This window comes from Microtus ochrogaster, chromosome 2 (genome assembly GCF_000317375.1).
Source record: "Microtus ochrogaster isolate Prairie Vole_2 chromosome 2, MicOch1.0, whole genome shotgun sequence".
NCBI lineage: Eukaryota > Metazoa > Chordata > Mammalia > Rodentia > Cricetidae > Microtus > Microtus ochrogaster.
The window spans coordinates 69,393,572-69,413,267 of NC_022010.1; the positions used below are offsets into that span (position 1 = coordinate 69,393,572).

The 19,696-nt window shown below is 46.2% G+C and overlaps 1 protein-coding gene across 2 annotated transcripts in view; it reads right to left on the bottom strand.

Moving 5' to 3' along the window:
• Window positions 1–6,481: 6,481 nt before the first annotated feature.
• Dyrk1a (dual specificity tyrosine phosphorylation regulated kinase 1A) overlaps window positions 6,482–19,696 on the bottom strand; it is a 77,816-nt gene continuing 64,601 nt past the window's right edge. Inside the window, exons 9-11 of one of the 2 annotated variants that reach the window (XM_005345160.2) lie at window positions 16,064–16,370; window positions 15,209–15,333; window positions 6,482–9,663 (exon numbers count right to left, since the gene is read on the bottom strand). In XM_005345160.2, coding sequence (XP_005345217.1) covers window positions 9,043–9,663; window positions 15,209–15,333; window positions 16,064–16,370 — 1,053 coding nt within the window. In that variant the 3' untranslated portion in view covers window positions 6,482–9,042. The remainder of the gene's footprint in view (window positions 9,664–15,208; window positions 15,334–16,063; window positions 16,371–19,696) is intronic. The other variant, XM_005345161.3, reaches the window with a different exon arrangement.

A 19,696-nucleotide genomic window follows, 5' to 3' on the forward strand; every position in this document is an offset into this window, starting at 1 on the left:
CCTAGAGCTGCTGCCAAACTCAGCCGCTCCTGAGTGAAGGGCCCTGGAAAGTGAGAGAACGGAGAAGGAAAGGGGATAGACTCTTGGTGTGGGTTCTTCAGAGCTTTCTGGAGGTGCTTTTCACATCACAGATAAAACAAAGACAGCATCAGAGATAAACTTCTCCAACAATTCTACTTTACAGTAGATTTTTCAAAATTAAAACCTTGCAGGAACCCCGTAAAATCGTTCTTTACCCATATGGGAAAGCCTGTGCTAACAGACATGGTCATTCCCACCCCAAACTCTGCAGCTGGAAGGAATGTCCACCTGAAGGGCTTGGTTTGTGGTCTTCAAGGTCAATGCGTGCAGGGAAATGAACAGAGAGAAGAGACTAAAAGGCATCCGAAACTCTCAGCTTTCCACGAATCTAAAGAGAGGTACCAGCCAGTTTCTCAACCACATGCACAGGCCAGCGAGACAGCTCAGTGGGTAAAGGCACTTGCCACCAAGCCTAAAGACCCATGAATCCAATCCCTGCAACTCATTGGGGTCCTCTGACCCCACATGCCAGGGTACCTGTGTCCTCACTTAGATGCACACATAATAATAAAATTTTTAAATTTTAGCCAGGTGCAGTGCACCTCTTTAATTCCAGCACTTGGGATGCAGAGGCAAGATGATCTCTATGAGTTCAAGGTCAGCCTGATCTACAGAGAAAGTTCTAGGACAGCCAGGAGTACACAGAGAAACCCTGTCTCAAATAAATAAATAAATAAATAAATAAACCTTTAAAGCAGTAGGAAAACAAACAAAAAAAACCTTAAAAACAAAACAGTTTATAGAAACACAAGGGACCCTGTTCAAGTAAAATACCATTGAGACTTGGCCTTGGCTGGAAGCTATGCATGCTGGCAAGCTCTCCCTGGGGTGGCAGTGGGAGCTGGACAGGGCTAGGGAACCTCGTTCATATAACGGTGATGTCCCACTGTGTAAAGAGGTCATGGAGGCTCCTCCCAGCTCCTCACCTGCCTCACATCTCCTGGCCTTTGTCTGGTGGTTCTCTGTAAGTCATGACACTCGCCACAAGCACAGTGGAGAGGAACTGGGTTCTCTCTCCCTAGCTTAGTTCAACAATAAATACATTCTTTTTCCTTTTCCGGTTTGTCTTCATGACAAGTGGACTTGGGTATTCACTGTCCCTCCCTGGGTTGAGGAAGTACCAGGTTAGCGTGTTTGGAGCACACGGTTTCTCTATAAAGATTTCTCAGCTAGTATATCCCCCCAATCTTCCTCCCCTCCATCCTTTGTCTACTTAAGGAAAGTCAAAATTCTGCATTGGGCCCAACCCCTTTATTCCATTCTTTTGTACCAAAATTGTGCTTAAATGCCCTTCAAGTCCTAACATTAAAGCTGAACTGATCACCAGCATGCCCTCTCTCAGATGTCTCCCTCCACCACTTGGGTTGGACACTGAGAGGCCCCTTGCCTTGCCCCTACTCATTTTCTGGGTCTATTAACCCCTTAAGCAGTGCAGAACTGACCCCTGGCAACATGGAGGAGCTGCACTCTGCAGGCACCTGGTGTCAGCTTACCCCCGCAGCTGCTCAGGTCCCTGCACACACGCTCACATCTGTCTTTCCCACTCATGACAACAGTGATGCACTTGGCTCCCTCTATGCCCTGGAGCCTTCCCATGCTATGGGTTGTTGCTGACCGTTTCTCTGGCACGGTCCTGTCCGCAGCCCTGAGCTCCTGCCTGGAAGATTATGGTTCTCAAGCCATGCCTCCCTTTTCACTTTTCGATTCTGCTGGCAGTCTTAAACCCTCATTGCTTTCTCTGCTTCTGAGTGTCTTCTGCAGTAAGTGAGACAGATATTTCAAGTTCACTCCCTTTTAGTCGTGCCAGTAAAGGAGAGCTGTGGTCTTGCTGTGTGGATTCCAGTTAAGAAGCAGGTGGAATTCTAACACAGCCAGCATTCAGCAGGGACTTCCACCACAGCTTGCTGGTGGCCCACATGGGAGCACCCCACCCCCACCCACACAACCCCTAGCCCACCCCTACACCTTGAGTTCCTTCAGTCTCTGTAAATATAAGGACCGCTGTGATTCATGAGTGGTAGACTATTTGTCTAGTGCCCACACCCCCACAGAAGATAGACGGTGTACCTTATCCAGGTGAAAATGCATGAGTTCTGGGTACCACAGGATCCTGGAGGGCCACCTCCAAGCTTGCACTCCACTGCATCCCTGAGTCCACAGTTGGCCCTGGCACTCCTTAGGCCAGATCCACGCTATGAAAGCCTCCTCCAGAGAGCAACCCCTCTGAGGCAATCGGAGATGTTATGGGCACAGGTCTAAGTGTCTTTTCAGACAGACGACTGTCAATGTGGTTTGGACTTGGAATGAGAACTGGTCCTAGAAGCAGCTCACCCATCTTAACCACATCATCAGTCCAGTGTGGTCTTAATGCACCCAGGCCACTGGAAATTGTGTATCCTAACAGAGGGCAGATTTCATCCTGACATCTTTGTCCTCACAATTTATAAGAGGGAAGATATCTTAGGAGTAAGAAGGGAAATGACCCTGTGGGAAGCTGGACACGTCTCCACAGCAAACTCTTCAGAATGGAAAATGGCAGCAGTTGCCTTACCGCTTTTAAAGTTTGTGTTACAGCAAAACTTGCCTGATGTCACTGTTCATTAACTTAAAAACCTACAGGGCTGAGAGGACTCGGGGGGTTAGGTGCTTGCTGTACAAGCGTGAGAGCCTGAGCCCTAAAGCCCAGAACGCAGTGAGCCCCAGCTGCAGAGTGGTGTCTGCACAGCTCTCACGGGGAGGGTCACAGACAGCTGTATCACCGAGCCGGCTGGCCAGCTACTCTACCTAGAAAAGCAAGTCCCACATTCAGAGGAAGGCATCTTCTCAAATACATGGTGCACAGCAATAGACGGAAAATGCTGCCGACCTCGGTTCTCCACCTGTGCATGCACAGACACCAACACCAGCACACAGATGTGCGTGCACACACATCCCATACTCACGCAGACACGATCACACTCTTAGGCCTATTTCTCTGAAGATTACAAAAGCCTTGGACTGCACCAAGTGAAGGGCAGTAAGAAGCCACTGCACACAGAACTCCCAGGGTCTGATAACAGTGCTGGTTAAAAAAAACAGTGCTGGCCTAGCATGGTAGCATGCACCTTTAATTCCACCACTTGGGAGGCAGATCTTTGTGAGTTTGAGGCCAGCTTAGTCTACATAACAAGTTCCAGGACAGCCAAGAAGGAAAAAGGGAAGGAGGGAGGGAAAGGAGGAAAGGAGGGAGAGGGAGGGAGGGAGGGAAAGAAGGAAGGAAGGAAGGAAGGAAGGAAGGAAGGAAGGAAGGAAGGAAGGAAAAGAAGCAGTGCTGGCCCTTAATATAATCACACAGATGTGAAGACAAAGGGAACTACCAAAAACCCCAAACCCAATGACCTTCCCAATTGTGAAAGTGGCACTGTGTGGTAGCAAAGGCAATAAAGATAATACCCAGTCAGGCTCCAAAAGTAGCTGCAAACTGCTTAGTACTCACCTAATCCGGTTATGCTCATGTGGAAAATGCAGGTTCCACTCATGCTACAGAGCCAGCCATACAGGAAGCATGTGCTAGACTTTGATCTGCATCCACTCACTGAACCAGATGCTGCACATGTATACGGCAGACAGTCGTAATGCACGCGTTAGGCTGAAGAAGGGATCTGCCACGAGGCAGAGGCAATGGGCTAAAACCTGCAAATACTACACAAACCTCCAGCCCAGGCCATGGGAGAGGGAAGTCTACCAAAGTGTTTAAGGAAGCAAATTCCAGATCACTATTGGGAAAGACATTGAACACATGCCTTCTCACGGGTCGTTGGAGCACCGACAGGAAGCTCCGCCACAGCCACCCACTTGCATAAAGGACAAGTACTCTGTGCGCCGCACAGCCTCGCTGGGACACTGTGTAACCAAATCAACCCAATACTCCCCTGGATGGAATCAATAGTAACACGCCCTTTTTAGGACGCTCTTGATTGGCCACACACCTCTCCTTGCTCTAGTCATTCCTGGATGCAGGTTCAACATCTTAGCCAAATCTTTCTAAAAAGATGACCTGACCCCATTCCAACTTCCTGAGTCAAACACTGGGCGGGGCATGTGTGATTCTACAGATTGCAGACCTGCCTGCTTTTAAACCAGTAGGTGCTCACTAGTTTATCAAAACCACCCTTTCCCCTGGTTTGCTTCCTGCCCATGGACACCCAAAGTGGGAGTGACCTCACTGTCCACTGTCTCCTTAGGCTACTTCTCTGCATCAGACCTTGGCCTTAAACAAAGCCATTCTCTACGATGGCTGGTGGCAGGTGAGCGGCCTTCATCTCCCAAAGGCTGTTTCCAACCCTGGCCAGGCCCCAGCAGCTAGGCTGCTGCCGACTCAAGACTCTGTGCCTGACACCCGACTCTGTTCCTCTCTACTGGTTTCAGTCAAGGAAGCAGGGGCAACTATAGGATGATGAGTTCAAGTGTAAGATAGAAATCCAAAGGTGACAATCTTAATCGGAAAGATAATCAAATCAACTTCCTTCTTCCTCAGGGTATAAGGAGCAACACCTACTTTTAAGAGTCTTTTAGAATGCTGTGTCCTGAAGGAAGCCAGTGTTTCCCTAGCTACAAGAAGGCTTGGCAAACAACAGCGGACACCACCATCTCCCCCATGTTCAGAGCCCTCGTCTGTAGCAGCTTTCAGCATCCACATTGTGAGCTCGCCTTTGCCCCACCCTGAGGTGTGAACATGCGTGCTATTCAGTGTGACTCCTTTCAGAACCCAACCAGAGAGCTGCTCTACCCTGTGTGAAGTCCTCCCAGCAGGGTGGAGAGGGGGTGCAGGAGAGAACCTGGGGAAGAAGCAGGAGCTACACAGGTCTACACTGGAAAAATCTAGGCCAAAGGGTCAGTCTTCTCAATGCTGCGACCCTTTAATAATAACTTTCATCGCTACTTCATTTTAAGTGTAATTTTGCTACCGTTATCAATCATAATGTAAATATGGGCTAGGCAGCATATATGCAATCCCTGAGAAAGGGTCACTGACCCCTGAGGGGTCTGATCTAGGTTATCAATCATAATGTAAATACAGGCTATGCAGCAAATATGCAGTCCCTGAGAAAGGGTCTGATCTAGGCAATTCCTTTGTGCTTGCATTAGTGTCTAGTGGGAGAGAGCTTTGTCTCACGATCAAGACAAGCGTATTTTTTAAAGTGACAAAGTGCTTGCGCCCAGCCAGTGTTAACGCTGCTACAAGCCCAGTCCTGATGTGGGCAGCTTGGTTCCTTACCTTTTCCTGCTGACGGCAGCTGAAACCTAGAACCTGAAGGCAATGTACGAAGAGAAGCATGGACGGCCGCATGGGTCTTCACGGCTAGCGTGCACACGCTGCCAAGAACTGTGTGCACTTGGAAACAGACTCTGCTCTGTGTGGAAGATGTCTGCCCTGCAGAGACCCCAGACTCTTAAGAACTCTGGTCTCGGGACACAAAGTCCCACACAGCTGCTATATTCTCAGTCATCTCCACACTCCTCACACAGGGCACCGAGGCCGTCTTGTGTCTGCATCTACTGTTCATGGTCAGCAGAACAAGAACAGACACAGGGCAAAGTGGGAACCTGGACAGGTAAAATAAAAGCAACCAGTGAAAAGAAAGGTGGGGACCAATGGATAATGAAGTGTTCACTGTCTCTTCGTGTACTTCCCACTGTCAGAGCGCACAGTGCATTTAATAAGCCAGAGCAGGACAGTGGCAACGGCAGATGGCATTTCTGAGGTCTCAAATTACTACAGTCTCATTCAAATAAAATAAAAAATGTAGTCCTATTTATTAAGTAAAAGTAAGTCTTGGGTGTTTTAGTCCAGTATTATAAAATATGCTTGTTACCAAAGGGGTGGGGAATCCCATTAGCCTAAGACAAAAAAAATTAGGGAATTTTCTACTCTAACACAGGAACTCTATAGCCAAAAGTTTCATGTAAGTCTCTTACCTTCTGAACGCCACCTTAACACATCTGTGTAGGCTGACTCAGAAAAGGTTGCCGCAGCATGGTGGCTCTCTGGAGTCTGCACAGGACAGTGGCCAGGCAGCACTCGCAGTCCCCTAAACCCGAGCAGGCCAGGACCTCAGGGTAAGTGTGGCCCGCAAAACCCCTCTGAACACAAACAGGACCGTGGGGAAGCAGTAACTGCGCGACAATCATTCAGGTAAAAAATCCATGTTAAAGAACGACTCCTCTGTTCAGCCTCCAATTTTTACTTTTAAAGGTACGTGAAGCTTCGTCTCCATGCCACAGCGTTCCCTTACACAGGCGAGTCAATTACGCCTGCTATACCTACCAGACCTGGAACGGCTTCATTGCATAGGAAGATTTTTACTGTTTACATTTTCCCCTTAATTTTTAAAAAAGCATAGTAAAGAGTCTGAGGACAAATTATTCAACTGTTTATCATACATAAGACCGCATGACTATAATACAAAGGGGGTCTTTTTTCATTTAACGTTACAATATACACAGCAAGTCCGGACTAGATCTTACAATCTGAACACAGGTATTTAACCTTTTCCATGCTGTTTATGTTTACAATGCACAGAAGTCCTGTAACCAAACTGTGTAGTAAAGCACACAAAACTGGACTGTAACATAACACAGTATGCAGAAGCACTGGATTGTGTGGTTTCCGTTATGTAAGGATCGGCTTAAAAACTGCTTTCTTTTTTGGTGCTTGCTAAAATGTGGCAACCAGCACAGGGGAGAAAAAAGACCTGAGCCACCTGGTGTGGTGTTGGGGTTTCTAAGCAGCAGGTGCCGCCACCGCATCCCTTCTGACCGAGCTGCACTCGAGGTGACGCCTTTATTCATGTAAACTCTCATCGACTACCAAGTTCAAAACAATCCACAGGCTTGACATTTAATTACAAAATAAATATGGATTTCCTGATTAACAACCAAAGTATTTGTGTTTATAAAAACAGGCTCTCCAAGTTTCCACTCACATTCACAGAGTTCAGGCCTTTCTTCTGTCACTGCTTACGGATAAAAACCTGCTTTTGCTCAGGAAAAAAAAAAAAAAATTGACCTAGTCAGCCACATGGAGTTGACCAATAAAAAGTAACGTGGTGTTCTGCTGAGCTGCTTCCAATAGGGCTGTCGGCAGGCAGAGGTAGGTCACTGCTTCTCTCCCAGGTTTCTTGCGGTCCTGGACAAGTAAATCACTCTATCTCCACTCTCCCAATCCCACTGCTTAAGAGTGTAACACCCTAAAATTGCTCAATTTAAATGGGAGCACAAATTTAGCCACTGCCAGACTGTGTTACATGAAGGCAGCATTATCTCCAAGGAGGCACCTGCTAACGCCAGCCCGCTCACTTCAGATCACGCTCAGGCTCTGCCTGCCTCCTGCCCTACTGTGGACCTACTGGTTCAATCAAGACCTCACATTCAAGTTACAAGTAAGTTACTCAGGAGTACAAGCATCAGCTGCTGGCTCCAGTGTCTGGATCCAGTGTCCCTTTCCCTTCAGAAGCCTGAATGCATTTAGAATGTGGCAGGTGTTTACTCTGTTCTGTCCAGTCCACAGACTGCTGTAGATGTCTCGGCTATGGACTCGACAACAGTTCCAGTTTTGTTTAAGCAATAGTACAGCCATAATTCCCACTGACATTGAAAATGGTCTAGTCACACCTTGTGTCAAAGTGCAGGACTGCTACATCATCGGTTACAGACATCTATGTGCTATAAAAACAGCTTTGGTACAATAAATTATCAAAAAGAAAATAAATTTTTGTAAAATTCACAGCATAATTGTGAGGCAAAAAAAGCAGTCACACAAAATTCTGCATTTTAAAATGTTCAGGATGAACAGAAGACGTCTTTGTGCAGAAGAAATGGTGGCGACACCACGTGCCGAGAAAAAGCCAAAGAAAAGGTAAAAAGCAGGAAGGACACAGCTGTAGCTATTTCCATCAAAGCAAACCACTACGTCTGTGGCCTTCAACCAATAGGGAGTCAGCTTTATGACACACGCAAAGTGACCTTGCAATACCTTACAATTAGTGGGTCACAAAAGTCTATTTTAAAAGAAAGGCCTCTTGAATTACCCATTCTCTGTGTTTTCAGCATTAAGGACTGTCTGCAAACGCATGTCCGCAAGTGATTGTATCTGAAATGGTAGGCTCTTCTAACTTCGAGTCCAAATCCATAAGGCCAAAGGTTATCCCAAAGACCACCACTCAGACCTCCCCAGGACTGGCCACAACTGACCCGGTGTTTGCTTCTCAGTGCACCTTGCTGAGGAGACCAGTCCCGTTCCATTCCTATCTTCCCATGGCCTCTCCAACAGGAGAGCCACAGGATCCCATGGAATTGCTGCTTTGCTCCTCGGTAGGCTCAGATAGGAGAGTCCTGATCCCCGCCACTTAGCATGCTTACTGTGCCTTCCAAACGTCAACACAATTGTTCCTCTCACACAGCTGAAGATGGTGTCTGTGTGAGCTGGAGGCCCTCTTCCTTACAGTACTGCATTCCGTGCCCAAATGTGTAGAGGACAGAAAACCCAAATCTCCCGCCCTACCCCAACCCAAAACAAAACATGGGGAAAAGGAGAAAATGTAAAAATGAAAAAAAGAAAAGAAAAAACCAAAACACCCTTATGGGGCCCTTTATGCAAATTCTGTGCAGTGCCTTTTTATTTTAAAATTAGTTGGCAAATGACCAAGACCAACATCTGAACATGAACTTTTGTTGGATAGAAAGACAAACCCACTGTGACAGGGAGATGGCAGGTTAAAGGGGGACAAAAAGAGGGCACCTCGGAGCTCTCCGTGAAGACAGGTGGACATGGCTCTTAAAAACTTCACTGTCCCTTTGCCCTCTGGTAGCCGTTCAGTGTGTCAATCTCCTTCTGATTCAAGCAGCTTTGCACTTTGTTTTTGGGAAAAAAAACACCACTTCTATAAAACACACAAGAAACAAACTCAAGTTTCAATGTAGTCACGAGCTAGCTACAGGACTCTGTTGCACACACACTCCTGTCATGGGAGACTCTTCTCTATCAGCCCCTTGCCTCATGGTCAGGTGTCCTTCAGTCATGTAATGTGCAGGGCCTGTGTTAGCAGAAAATTGGTATGTCGGATGTCCAGCTATGCCAGTCTCTTGGCGGGGATTGGAGTAGACGGTCAAGTTAACGTCCATAGCTCCATTCTGTCCAAAGTCCAAGGCGTTAGCAGCCACTGGGCGGTTCTGGTAGGCTTGGTTGCCTTGATTACCAGTAGAGGAGGAAGATGTGGAGGAAGAAGTCGTTGAGGAAGACAGGGATGTCATGGAGTGGTGACTGTGGCCAACCTCCATGGAATCCTGGGTAGAGGAGCTATTTGTTGGAGAATTGTAGACCCTTGGCCTGGTCCGGTTACCCAAGGCTTGCTGTCCATGGTGGTGGTGATGGTGATGGTGGTGGTGGTGGTGATGGGAACTGTTTCCATGGTGATGATGCAATGCATTCGGCTGAGGGGCTACATGAAAGGTTGTTTCTTGAACAGGATGAGTTTCAACAGTGACTTGTGTAGGAGCTTCAGTGCCTGACCAGCCCAGAGGAGCCGCGAACTGCTGGCGCACCTGGAAGGGAGACATTATCAAAGGGTTACTCAGCACCTGAGCATCGGCACTAAAGCGAGTGAGCTGGCAGATGGGGGGAGTGTGGAAACTTTTAACACACTAGACAGTTCTATACCACAAAAGTCTATGTAATGTAAGTTCCAGAGCAAGGAACATTTTACTGTAAAAGTGGTTGTAGAAGGAGTGGCGGGCCTCCCAGCTCCCGCCACCGGCTAGCTTTACCGGAAATAACAACACACAAACTGTATTCTTTTTAAACACTGCTTGGCACATTAGCTCTAGCCTCGTACTGGCTAATTCTCACATCTACGCTCATGGCCAGGCTCCTGTTTCACTATCTAAGCCGGATCAACAAGCTTCCTATAAAGAACCCAGCAGCACTCTGGGTAGGTCTGGAGAACTCTACTTTCCTTGGAGTCCCTCCTCCCCCCAACTTTCTTTACACAACAAAAGGATGCAGATTCACCCAGATGCTTGACAATCCCTTCCTCCTTCTGAACCCCGCAGGAAGCACCAATGACCCCCACACTAGATCCCGAATCACTTAGCCTAGACTAATGCAAGGACTTCTTTACTAAATAAAATAAATCAACAAAAATCACCCCCTGCTTCCATATTTGTCTTTCTCAACCCACTGAGAGTAGCAAAGTTCTTTCAATCGGCTCACTCTGTCTGAAAATCATTAGTGATTTCCCACTTCCTATCTCTCCAACCTTCCTTAAGTGCTTGGGTTCTAATCACCTGAGACCTCTTTCCCACTCTTGGCCTGGACATGCGCTTCTGGGCATCAGCTCACTGCTTCCTCCTGTCAAGAATGCTTTCATTTCTAATCTTTGCATGCCAGTTCTGGAGTTCCCAGGTGTTCTGGCTAATGCTGCCCCAACCATCTGTGGCAAAGGCCACGTATTCCACCTTGTGTACTGTACTTTCCAGACTCCTTCGTGCCGGACACAGCCATCAGAACTGTGGCTGGAATGAAGGTGGACTTTAGCTGTCACTGCTCGCGAGGTGCAGGCAGGTCTGTCTGCTGGACACTGCACCGTGCACAGCTGAGCTCAGGTGTGTGCGATCACACACTGTGAGAGCAGGGCACAAATGACGCACCCATGCTCTGAAGAGCCGCTTCAGTTACTTCACTGCCACAGTCAAGGAAAGGGAACGCTCTATTCTCAATTTACTCGGACAGTGAGTGTTTAGTCTACTTTACTCAATATGCCTTACCGAACATGTGTTCTTCTCAGACGCATGAGCCTTGACTGGCTGAACAAGGAGGGTCTAGTGCAGCCCTCACTAATACCATGCAGGGAATACCTCTGGGGTCCACCCCCAGACTTCCGTTTTTATGTAAACATTACTTGTCATTTTATGTTTTGCTATGTCTATTTGTGTCACTAGAAGCTGTCTCGACCACCAATTTAGCACAAATTGTTAAGTATTATTCAATAAAAATTATATGGAAATCCAGCAGGAAAAACAAAACTGGTAGACAATCTCAGAGAAGAAAATGTAGGTTGAACATCCTTAATCTGGCATGAAATGCTTTACAATTAGAGCACTTCAGGATTTCAGATCAGGGACACTCAACTACTTGATACTGCACACCAACACTTTGCACTGGAAGAGCCCTGCTACCCATGGGAGGGCCAATTCCTGATGCACGCCTATCACCTCAGGCAGAGAGAAGGGACTGACAGATCCTAACAGGGTGCTCTCTGAGAAATCTGAGTGGTCAGCACGAGACTCTTGTGCTGCATCTATTATCAAATGGTTAGTTATAAAATCTTTAACCAGGCAGTGGTGGCACACACCTTTAATCCCAGCATTTGGGAGGCAGAGGCAGATGGATCTCTGTGAGTTTCAGACCAGCCTGGTCTATAGAGTGAGTTCTGGGACAGCCAGGGGCACACAGAGAAAACATGACTTACAAAACCGAAAACAAAACAAAACAAACGAACCCCTTAAATTATAAGGTGGGAATCATTGGCACAAGCATTGTGACTGCACAAAAAGCAGTCTGATGACGAGGATGTCTCCATGACAAGTGGGCAGGTCATGTATATAGCACAGATAAAGCTGGACAAAGGACAGAGCAGGGTGGGAAGAGATCTCATCCTGATATTCAGAAGCATACACAATCTTATAATAATAACAATTATTATTTGTAGATTTTCTGTTAACAGTTTCAGGCCATAGCAGATGTCACCAATGAAGTCAAACTGCAGACAGACCAGGGACACCAACACACTTTTCTCATTTTTTTCTTCCCTTCTTTTTGGTTGTGTGCCTATGTGCTGCTGGAGACCACATCTAAGCAGGGCATGGTGTACTCCAGGCAAATGCTCCACCATTACCTGTACTATAAGTTGGTAATGACTTTTAGCTCTCAATTTACATTTACTGCGTTGTAAAAATCTTACAGAAGATAAGCTGACAATCATGACCAAAATTACATGCTGCCTCACTGTGATTCAGCAATTTTACTTCCAACTGTTTTCAGGAATTTACAACACAGACAAAATGCACATGAACTTTTTTTTTTTCTTTCTTTGTGTAACAGCTCTGGCTGTCCTGAAACTCACTTTGTAGACCAGGCTGGCCTCAAACGCAAAGATCCATCTCCCTCTGCCTCCTGAGTGCTGAGATTAAAGGTAGGCAGCCCCCCAACCTCCAACCCATGCCATCTCCTCACACATAAAGTTGGGGGTTTTTTGGCTGTTTTTGTTTTTTTTTTGTTTTGTTTTGTTTTTTTTTTTTGAGCAGGGTTTCTCTGTGTAACACCCCTGGCTGTCCTGGAACTCGCTTTGTAGACCAGGCTGGCATCAAACTCACAGAGATCTGCCTGCCTCTGCCCCCAAACCCCGAGTGCTGAAATTATAGTTGTACGTGGCCACCACTGCCCAGTGAAGATTTTTTATTATGCCATCATAAATAGTGAAACTGACTGGAAATAAACAAAATGCCCATTAATAAGCCACGAATGAAATGGCTCATAGAATATCAAATAATGTAATACTGCAAAACAATATAAAATAGAAGCTTTAATATAGGAAAAAATATCAAATCTATGCAAAATGTAGATAAATCTAGATGTAAAAATTTGTGCGGTATGACACTGTTTCTATACAGGCTAGAGTGTAGGCCATACCTAGGGTAGGTGTTTCTATACAGGCTAGAGTGTAGGCCATACCTAGGGTAGGTGTTTCTATACAGGCTAGAGTGTAGGCCATACCTAGGGTAGGTGTTTCTATACAGGCTAGAGTGTAGGACATAACTAGGGTAGGTATTTGGCGTGTATAGAATATTGTGTATGCATATAAAATACTATCTGACTAATACGTATTATCTGTTAATGTATAATTAGATTGCCGGGCGGTGGTGGCGCACGCCTTTAATCCCAGCACTCGGGAGGCAGAGGCAGGCGGATCTCTGTGAGTTCGAGGCCAGCCTGGACTACAAGAGCTAGTTCCATGACAGGAACCAAAAAGCTACGGAGAAACCCTGTCTCGAAAAAAAAAAATGTATAATTAGATTGACTTTTACATGAAGAAAATTTTAGAGACACACAAGCTACTAACGTTAGCTTGTACTAAACTAGTGGACGTGATAAAGAGGACTGCTCACAACGCTGTGTGCTAGGTTTCTTTCTTACCATGACACTGTATCAACTATTCAAAAACTGGCCAGCAAAATGGCTCAGCAGATAATGGCATTCATCTAAAGGCACTTGTCACTCAGCCTATCTGAGAGTCTAACTGTCCAGGACCACAGGTGGACAGAGATGACTCCCTGAAGTTGTCCTCTTACCTCTATAGCCATGCTATGGTTTCCGTGTGCCCACATACATACATACATACATACATACATACATACATACATACATACATAAAGTAAATAAACAACTAAAAAAATTAACCCCCAAAGAAAAGAATACATTGGGCACAGTAAAGCATGTGTGTGATTCCAACTCCTGGGAGGCAGGAGGAGGATGACATAATGCGGGAGGCAGCTGGGGCGCCAAAAGCCACCCCAAATAAACAAGGAGATGAGTAAGTAATGTGAAAACAATCAAACTGTGACTTGTGTAAGATAGATGGGGACACAGAGCATGTTATTCCGGGGACTTTCTCTGTGTGTTTACAGTACAGTATGTATGAAAGACAGGAACCAAGGACAGTTAGTACAAAACCATTTTCTGAGCAGGTGGCACTGGAGAACTAAGTGCACAGTGCCATCATGAAGCCAGAGCAGGAAGAGTGGCCCAGCTGAGCACACAGACACAAGCAGAGAGGCCTGGGGATTAAGTGTGCCACATTCCACCTGTAAAAGATCTCAGTTTGAGCATTCTGAGGTCAGAGGAGAGGGGCAGAGCGCAGACACACCACTGTCACAGTGGGCTCTACATGTTAATAACTTCCAGGTACAAGGGGAAACAAAGGCAATATAAAACAGGAGACACACAGAACAGGGGAAGGGAACAGCAGCTGCACCGGTGAGCTATGGGGAATACATGCATAGGCAAGGCTGTACAGGTGAAGACCTGGCCCAAAGCAGGAAAGTCAGGGAGAGAAGCCGAAGGCATCTACACAAAAGCAGAAAAGTTTGAAGCATTTTAGAGAACAGAAGGGAGACGGGACTCTGAGAAGTGTGGAATTACCGAATAGTTGTGTGAACACGAACAGTGATAACGAAACCATGTGACAGTTTCTCCAGAAGAATCTAGCAGCCTAGTCACAAGAAAGGAAACCATCAACCTAGCAGATTCTACTTACTCCACCAAAACTAACCAACCTGCTTCTCACCACAAAAATCAAAATGTAGGCGACAGTGTGAAGGTGTATTATAAAGTCATGTGCTCTTGTTTGAACAGGAAACACCTCCACAGGCTCATGTTTGAGTATTTGGTCCCCAGCTGGCAGCAAGCGGCAGAGCTGGCAGCAAGTGGCAGAGGTCGAAGCTCTTGCTGGAGGATGCTGCCCAGCCTCAAGTCTTACTTCCTGAATGCAGAGGGGCACTGTGATCCCTGTCTTCCCTAGAGAATGGAGGCTGTCCTGTGGGCTGGGGCTGAGACGAGCCCGGCTTCCTTCACTGCTCTCATCTGTGTTCAGATCTCAGCACTGTCACTGCTGCCACCTGCCTCACACATGACTCTAATAGTGAGTTTACGAAGATCACCAAGTTTAAGGAGCAAAACCAAGACTTCAAGGTTAAAAATCCAAGCACAGACTGATTCAGAAACGGGCCATGACAGAGACCCAGACTATGCAGCTCAGGTAGGGATCAAACTTCATGAGGCTTGGACATTTCTGTGGCAAATAACATAATCACACAGGGGAAAGTCTAGATGGACGGTGTGTGTGCCCAATGCGAGTTCTCATTTCTAACAAGAAGGGAGTTACATGGTGTCCATGGCCAAAGCTTTCCTCTTCAGCAGTGAGGGTATTACATGCCTTTAGAAAAAGAGGACACAGAGAGCCTCAAACATCCTCACACTTGAGCTACCACAGTTAAAGCGAGTGGGGCTGTGCCATGAACACTGAGAGCTCACCTGAGGACTGTGTGTCTCACAGTCCATGGCCTGGACAGCAGCCGTGAAGTGTCCTCCGCTGTGCCGATGCTGGTGTGTTGGGTCTGACCTGGCTCTCCCGCTGTTGCTCGTTCCCGAGGATCCACCTTCAGCAGAGGACACGACAGAGATGAGTTTAGAGGAGCCCCGCCCAGGGCCGTGCTCGAAGACTGCATCATCACTCACAGTGAGTGAGAGCGTGTGCTCTGCAGGCAACAGGACCCGTGCACTGACCCCAGCACCATGTAACATCCCAGCTGATTATGTCAGGAGACAGGGAGCCTGGCTCACACAGCAGGCCTTTGGTGCAGTGAGACTCCTGTCTCCACGTGTGACCTTAGGTGTACGCATATGCACACTCAGATAAATGCACTGCACGGCACATATAAAGACACACGAAACATTCAAGCTATAGTACTAACTTGAACTACATCACGTTACTGAGCTCAGAAGACATCTTCCCATATCAGCCATAATACAGCTAAGTTCACCTCAGTCATTTGCCTCAGCCACAAAAAAATTCAAGGATATGGAAAAATAACTCCATTTAAAACCCATTTATAATTTTGGCTATTAAGTAGCTTTGCTTCCAACTGTCAGGTAGACAATTACCACATGATAAGGGCTGGATCTGCTACTATCTACCCAGGAGGGTGGTGTTTACAGGTGAGCAAACTCAAGAGTCACATACTTGCAAAGAACAGGGTTAAGTAAAATAATCCTTGTCACTTATTACAAAAATTTAAAAAAGTTAGTTTATCGATACTGTAAAAGAACCCCACACTAGTAAGCAAACAGAAAGCACGTGCAAGCAAGCCCCGCAGTGAGATGGCAGACCTGAGCTGGACGATGTGCTGGAGGTGGTGCCTGAAGACTGAGACTGCTCCATCGCAGGGCTGGTAGACACACTGTTACTTGTGTTTGTGCCTTCATCAGCTGTTTTCTTGAAAAAACTGTGCTGCAGGGCATAATAAGGTTGAATCCGAGTTTTGGGGTCATAATCAAGCATCCTTAAAATGAGGTCTTTGAACTTCAAGTAGTCAGCTACAGTATGACCCGATTCCCCAGCACGCCGTCCGCCAGGTCCTCCTGTCTCTACTCCGAGAATATTATGAAGTTTCCGGGTTCCTGGTGGTTTGTATTCCTGTTAAAGAGAAAACAAAAATTGTCTCCAAAGTCGGTGGGAGATGTGACACCTACATGATCCACTCCAATGTCTGAGGCGCTCATGGGTACAAGGCTTTGTGAGGAAGGACAATCACTGAGACAGTCAGCCACCCCCCACTTCTGCATACAACACTTAGACACACATGGCTACGGAAATCCAATACAGTTTAGAGAACAGAAAAACGACTACGAAGGTCAGTGTAGCTCCGTGACCAGCAGATGATGGCTGGCCTAGGCTGGGCTTGCACAACTTCGAAGACCCAGGGCAAGTAGACGATGGCCGGCCTAGAGTTGGGTTTGTACTACTTCACCCAGGAACATGATACTTGTTTTTCAAGTTTGTGTAAGAAGCAAACAAGGGAATAAACACACAGAAAAGCCACAAATACAATCACTGTGAAGTTTTTTGCAGAGAAATATGGACTCTGACCTGTTCTACTCTGTACCTAGGTTTGTTCTGAGACAGGGCCTAGGAATGTAGTCTTGCCTGGCCTACAACTCACCACATAGACCAGGTTGACTTCAAACTCACAGAAATCACAGAGAGACTTGCCTCTGCCTCCCAAGTAGTCGAACTGAGATTAATGGTGTCCAGCACGAAGCCAGGCTGGCTGTGTACCTGAGAACACGCTGCACTGCATCCCTGATGGTGGCTCAGAGTACAGAAGCACTGGCTATGCCAACCTGCTCAGACACAGTGAAAGCACCAGTCTTCTCTTACAGCATGGCTCAGGAGCTGGTTAACAACACAGTGGGTTTTCCTGACAGTTATTTGGCAAAGTGCAGCAGTGTCAGCCTCCAGCTCTCTACAAACGTCAAGATCACAACAACATCACTGGACTTGGAGTGATAGTGTGGGATTCTTCAGATGGTTGTTCAAAGTCAAGCATCAGGACAAATCACAAATGTGCGTGCTTGGCAAGTGCTCTCCCACTGACCACAACCCAGACCCTAGCAGCCCTGGAGTGGAAAGAGGACAGCACGCCAGAATGAGCAAGGACAATTCAGCCACACGTGGGCAGACAGAGAAGGTGGAAGAGGTTGGGCTGCTGGTGAATGGCAGCGTGGACAGAGCTCTAGAGACTCCTGCAGCCATGAACAAACAATGCTGGAAGGAGCCTCCTCTCATTGTACATAAACCTGAGTCAAAAACCCAACACCCAGATTCAGCTAATGCCAGCCCTATCCTACTGTGTACAAGATATGTCTGCTTCTCAAAGGAAACGACACTTATATCTCAACTTTCCTCAAATACAGAAAGATTTTAAAAATTATAGAAACAAACAGTGGAGTCCATAATTTAGTGGGGGAAATGGATTACCAATAAATCCATACTGATAAATGGCTCAGGCAGTAAAATTGGCAGGCAGGCAGGCAGGCAGTGAATGTAAGTTATACAGTTGAAAATGTAGACAACCATGTATACAGATGGGATTTCAGAAGAGGAAAAGTATTCATTAAAAAATGAAGACAAATACAAATTTTAAACTGAAACATTATCAGAAGTGAAGAACTTGTTTAACATCTGGGTGTTGTATGCTCATGGACAGAGGCCAACAGACAACCTCAAGTGTCATTTTCTGTTCTTCCTCTAAGCAGCATCTGTTGTTGGTCTGGAACTCACCATGCAGATCAGACTGGCTGGCCGGGAAGCCCCTGGGACATCCCTATCTCTGCCTCCCAGCACTGAGACAAAAATGCATACCATCATGTCTGGCCTTTTTGCTTTAGGTGGATTCTGGGGATCGAACTCTGGTCTTTGTGCTTACAAGGGAAACATGTCACTGACACCTATTTCTTTAGCCTCCATTGATGTGGGAATGTCTTTGTATATCTGTTGCTTTCATTGGTTAATTAACAAAGAAACTGCTTGGCTTGATAGGTCAGAACATAGGTGGTTGGAGTAAACAGAACAGAATGCTGGGAAGAAGTAAAGTTAGGTAGACGCCATGCCTCTCCACTCCAGGGCAGATGCCATGGAGCCAGCCATCAGTCAGGTCAGACATGCTGAATCTTTCCCAGTAAGCCACCACCTCGTGATGCTACACAGATTATCAGAAATGGGTTAATCAAGATATGAGAGATAGCCAAGAAGAGGCTAGAGATAATGGGCCAGACAGTGTTTAAAAGAATACAGTTTGTGTGTTGTTGTTTTGGGTAAAAAGCTAACCATGTGGGAGCCGGGTGGGACAAAAAGCAGGCCGGCCCACAGCTCCTTCTACAAATGGCGCCCAACATGAGTTTTAACAACAGATTAGGATTCAGAGTACTGAGGAGCCATGGTTAAGAAAATTAATGGTAACCAAAAACACAGAGCAAAGATATTATCAAAATTCAAAACACAAAAGCAAGGTATATACTACTGCACTCCCATACTGCAGATGGTCCAAGCAGGCCTGTTATCCACTGCAAGACCCTGTGCTAAACCAAGCAACCCACCCATCACACCAGAGAAAGCAATCTCAGGGTAACACTAAACTGACAACCATGTGTGTAATTGGAGAAGACAGTAAGACCAAGTAAAGCAAAGATACTCTGATGATATCTAAGTACCACAAGCCCAAGAATCTCAATACACTCTAAGGAGAATAATGTAAAAAATTATGTAAGTACATAATAATCAGGTACAAAGATCAAGTGTTTTAATCACCCTGAAGGAAAAGGAAACCATATCACAAATGCACAGCACTAAGAACAAACACTGACTTTCTTCACAGACCGTGCAATCGAGAAGAGGCAGACCATATTCCTGAGGTGGGACATGCTAATCTAGAGCTTGGCAGACAGTGAGCTAACACAACCCGAAGAACTGCATCCTCTCAGACAATGACCTGAAGGAGTCTTCCTTCTTCCCTACGTTGCTTTCCACCAGGTATTTATTAGTGGCTAGAAATGCAACTAACACTATTGACAGAAACACACAATCACCCTACAGACCACTAAAACAAAGTATAATTTTTATCAAATACACAAGAAAGAATCACCAAGACAGATTACATACTAGGTTATAAAACCAGACTATAAATTTTAAATGAATGAAATCACATTTTAAACCACAGTGCTACTGAGCTAGAGATGAGTTAACATGTCTAGAAAATTCTCAAATAATTTGAAATGGCTAACAAGATCACTGTTGAGTTAGAGAAGTCACAAGCTACGTCAGACACACTGGAACACTCTGATGAGATCAGGAAGTTGAACTCAATGTTGCACCAGAGAATGCCAGGGCCAAGTGTGCTTCATTACAGGTTAGGGTAAATGCTCCCAAGTCAATTAAGAAAGTCAGTCGGGGGGGGGGGGGGG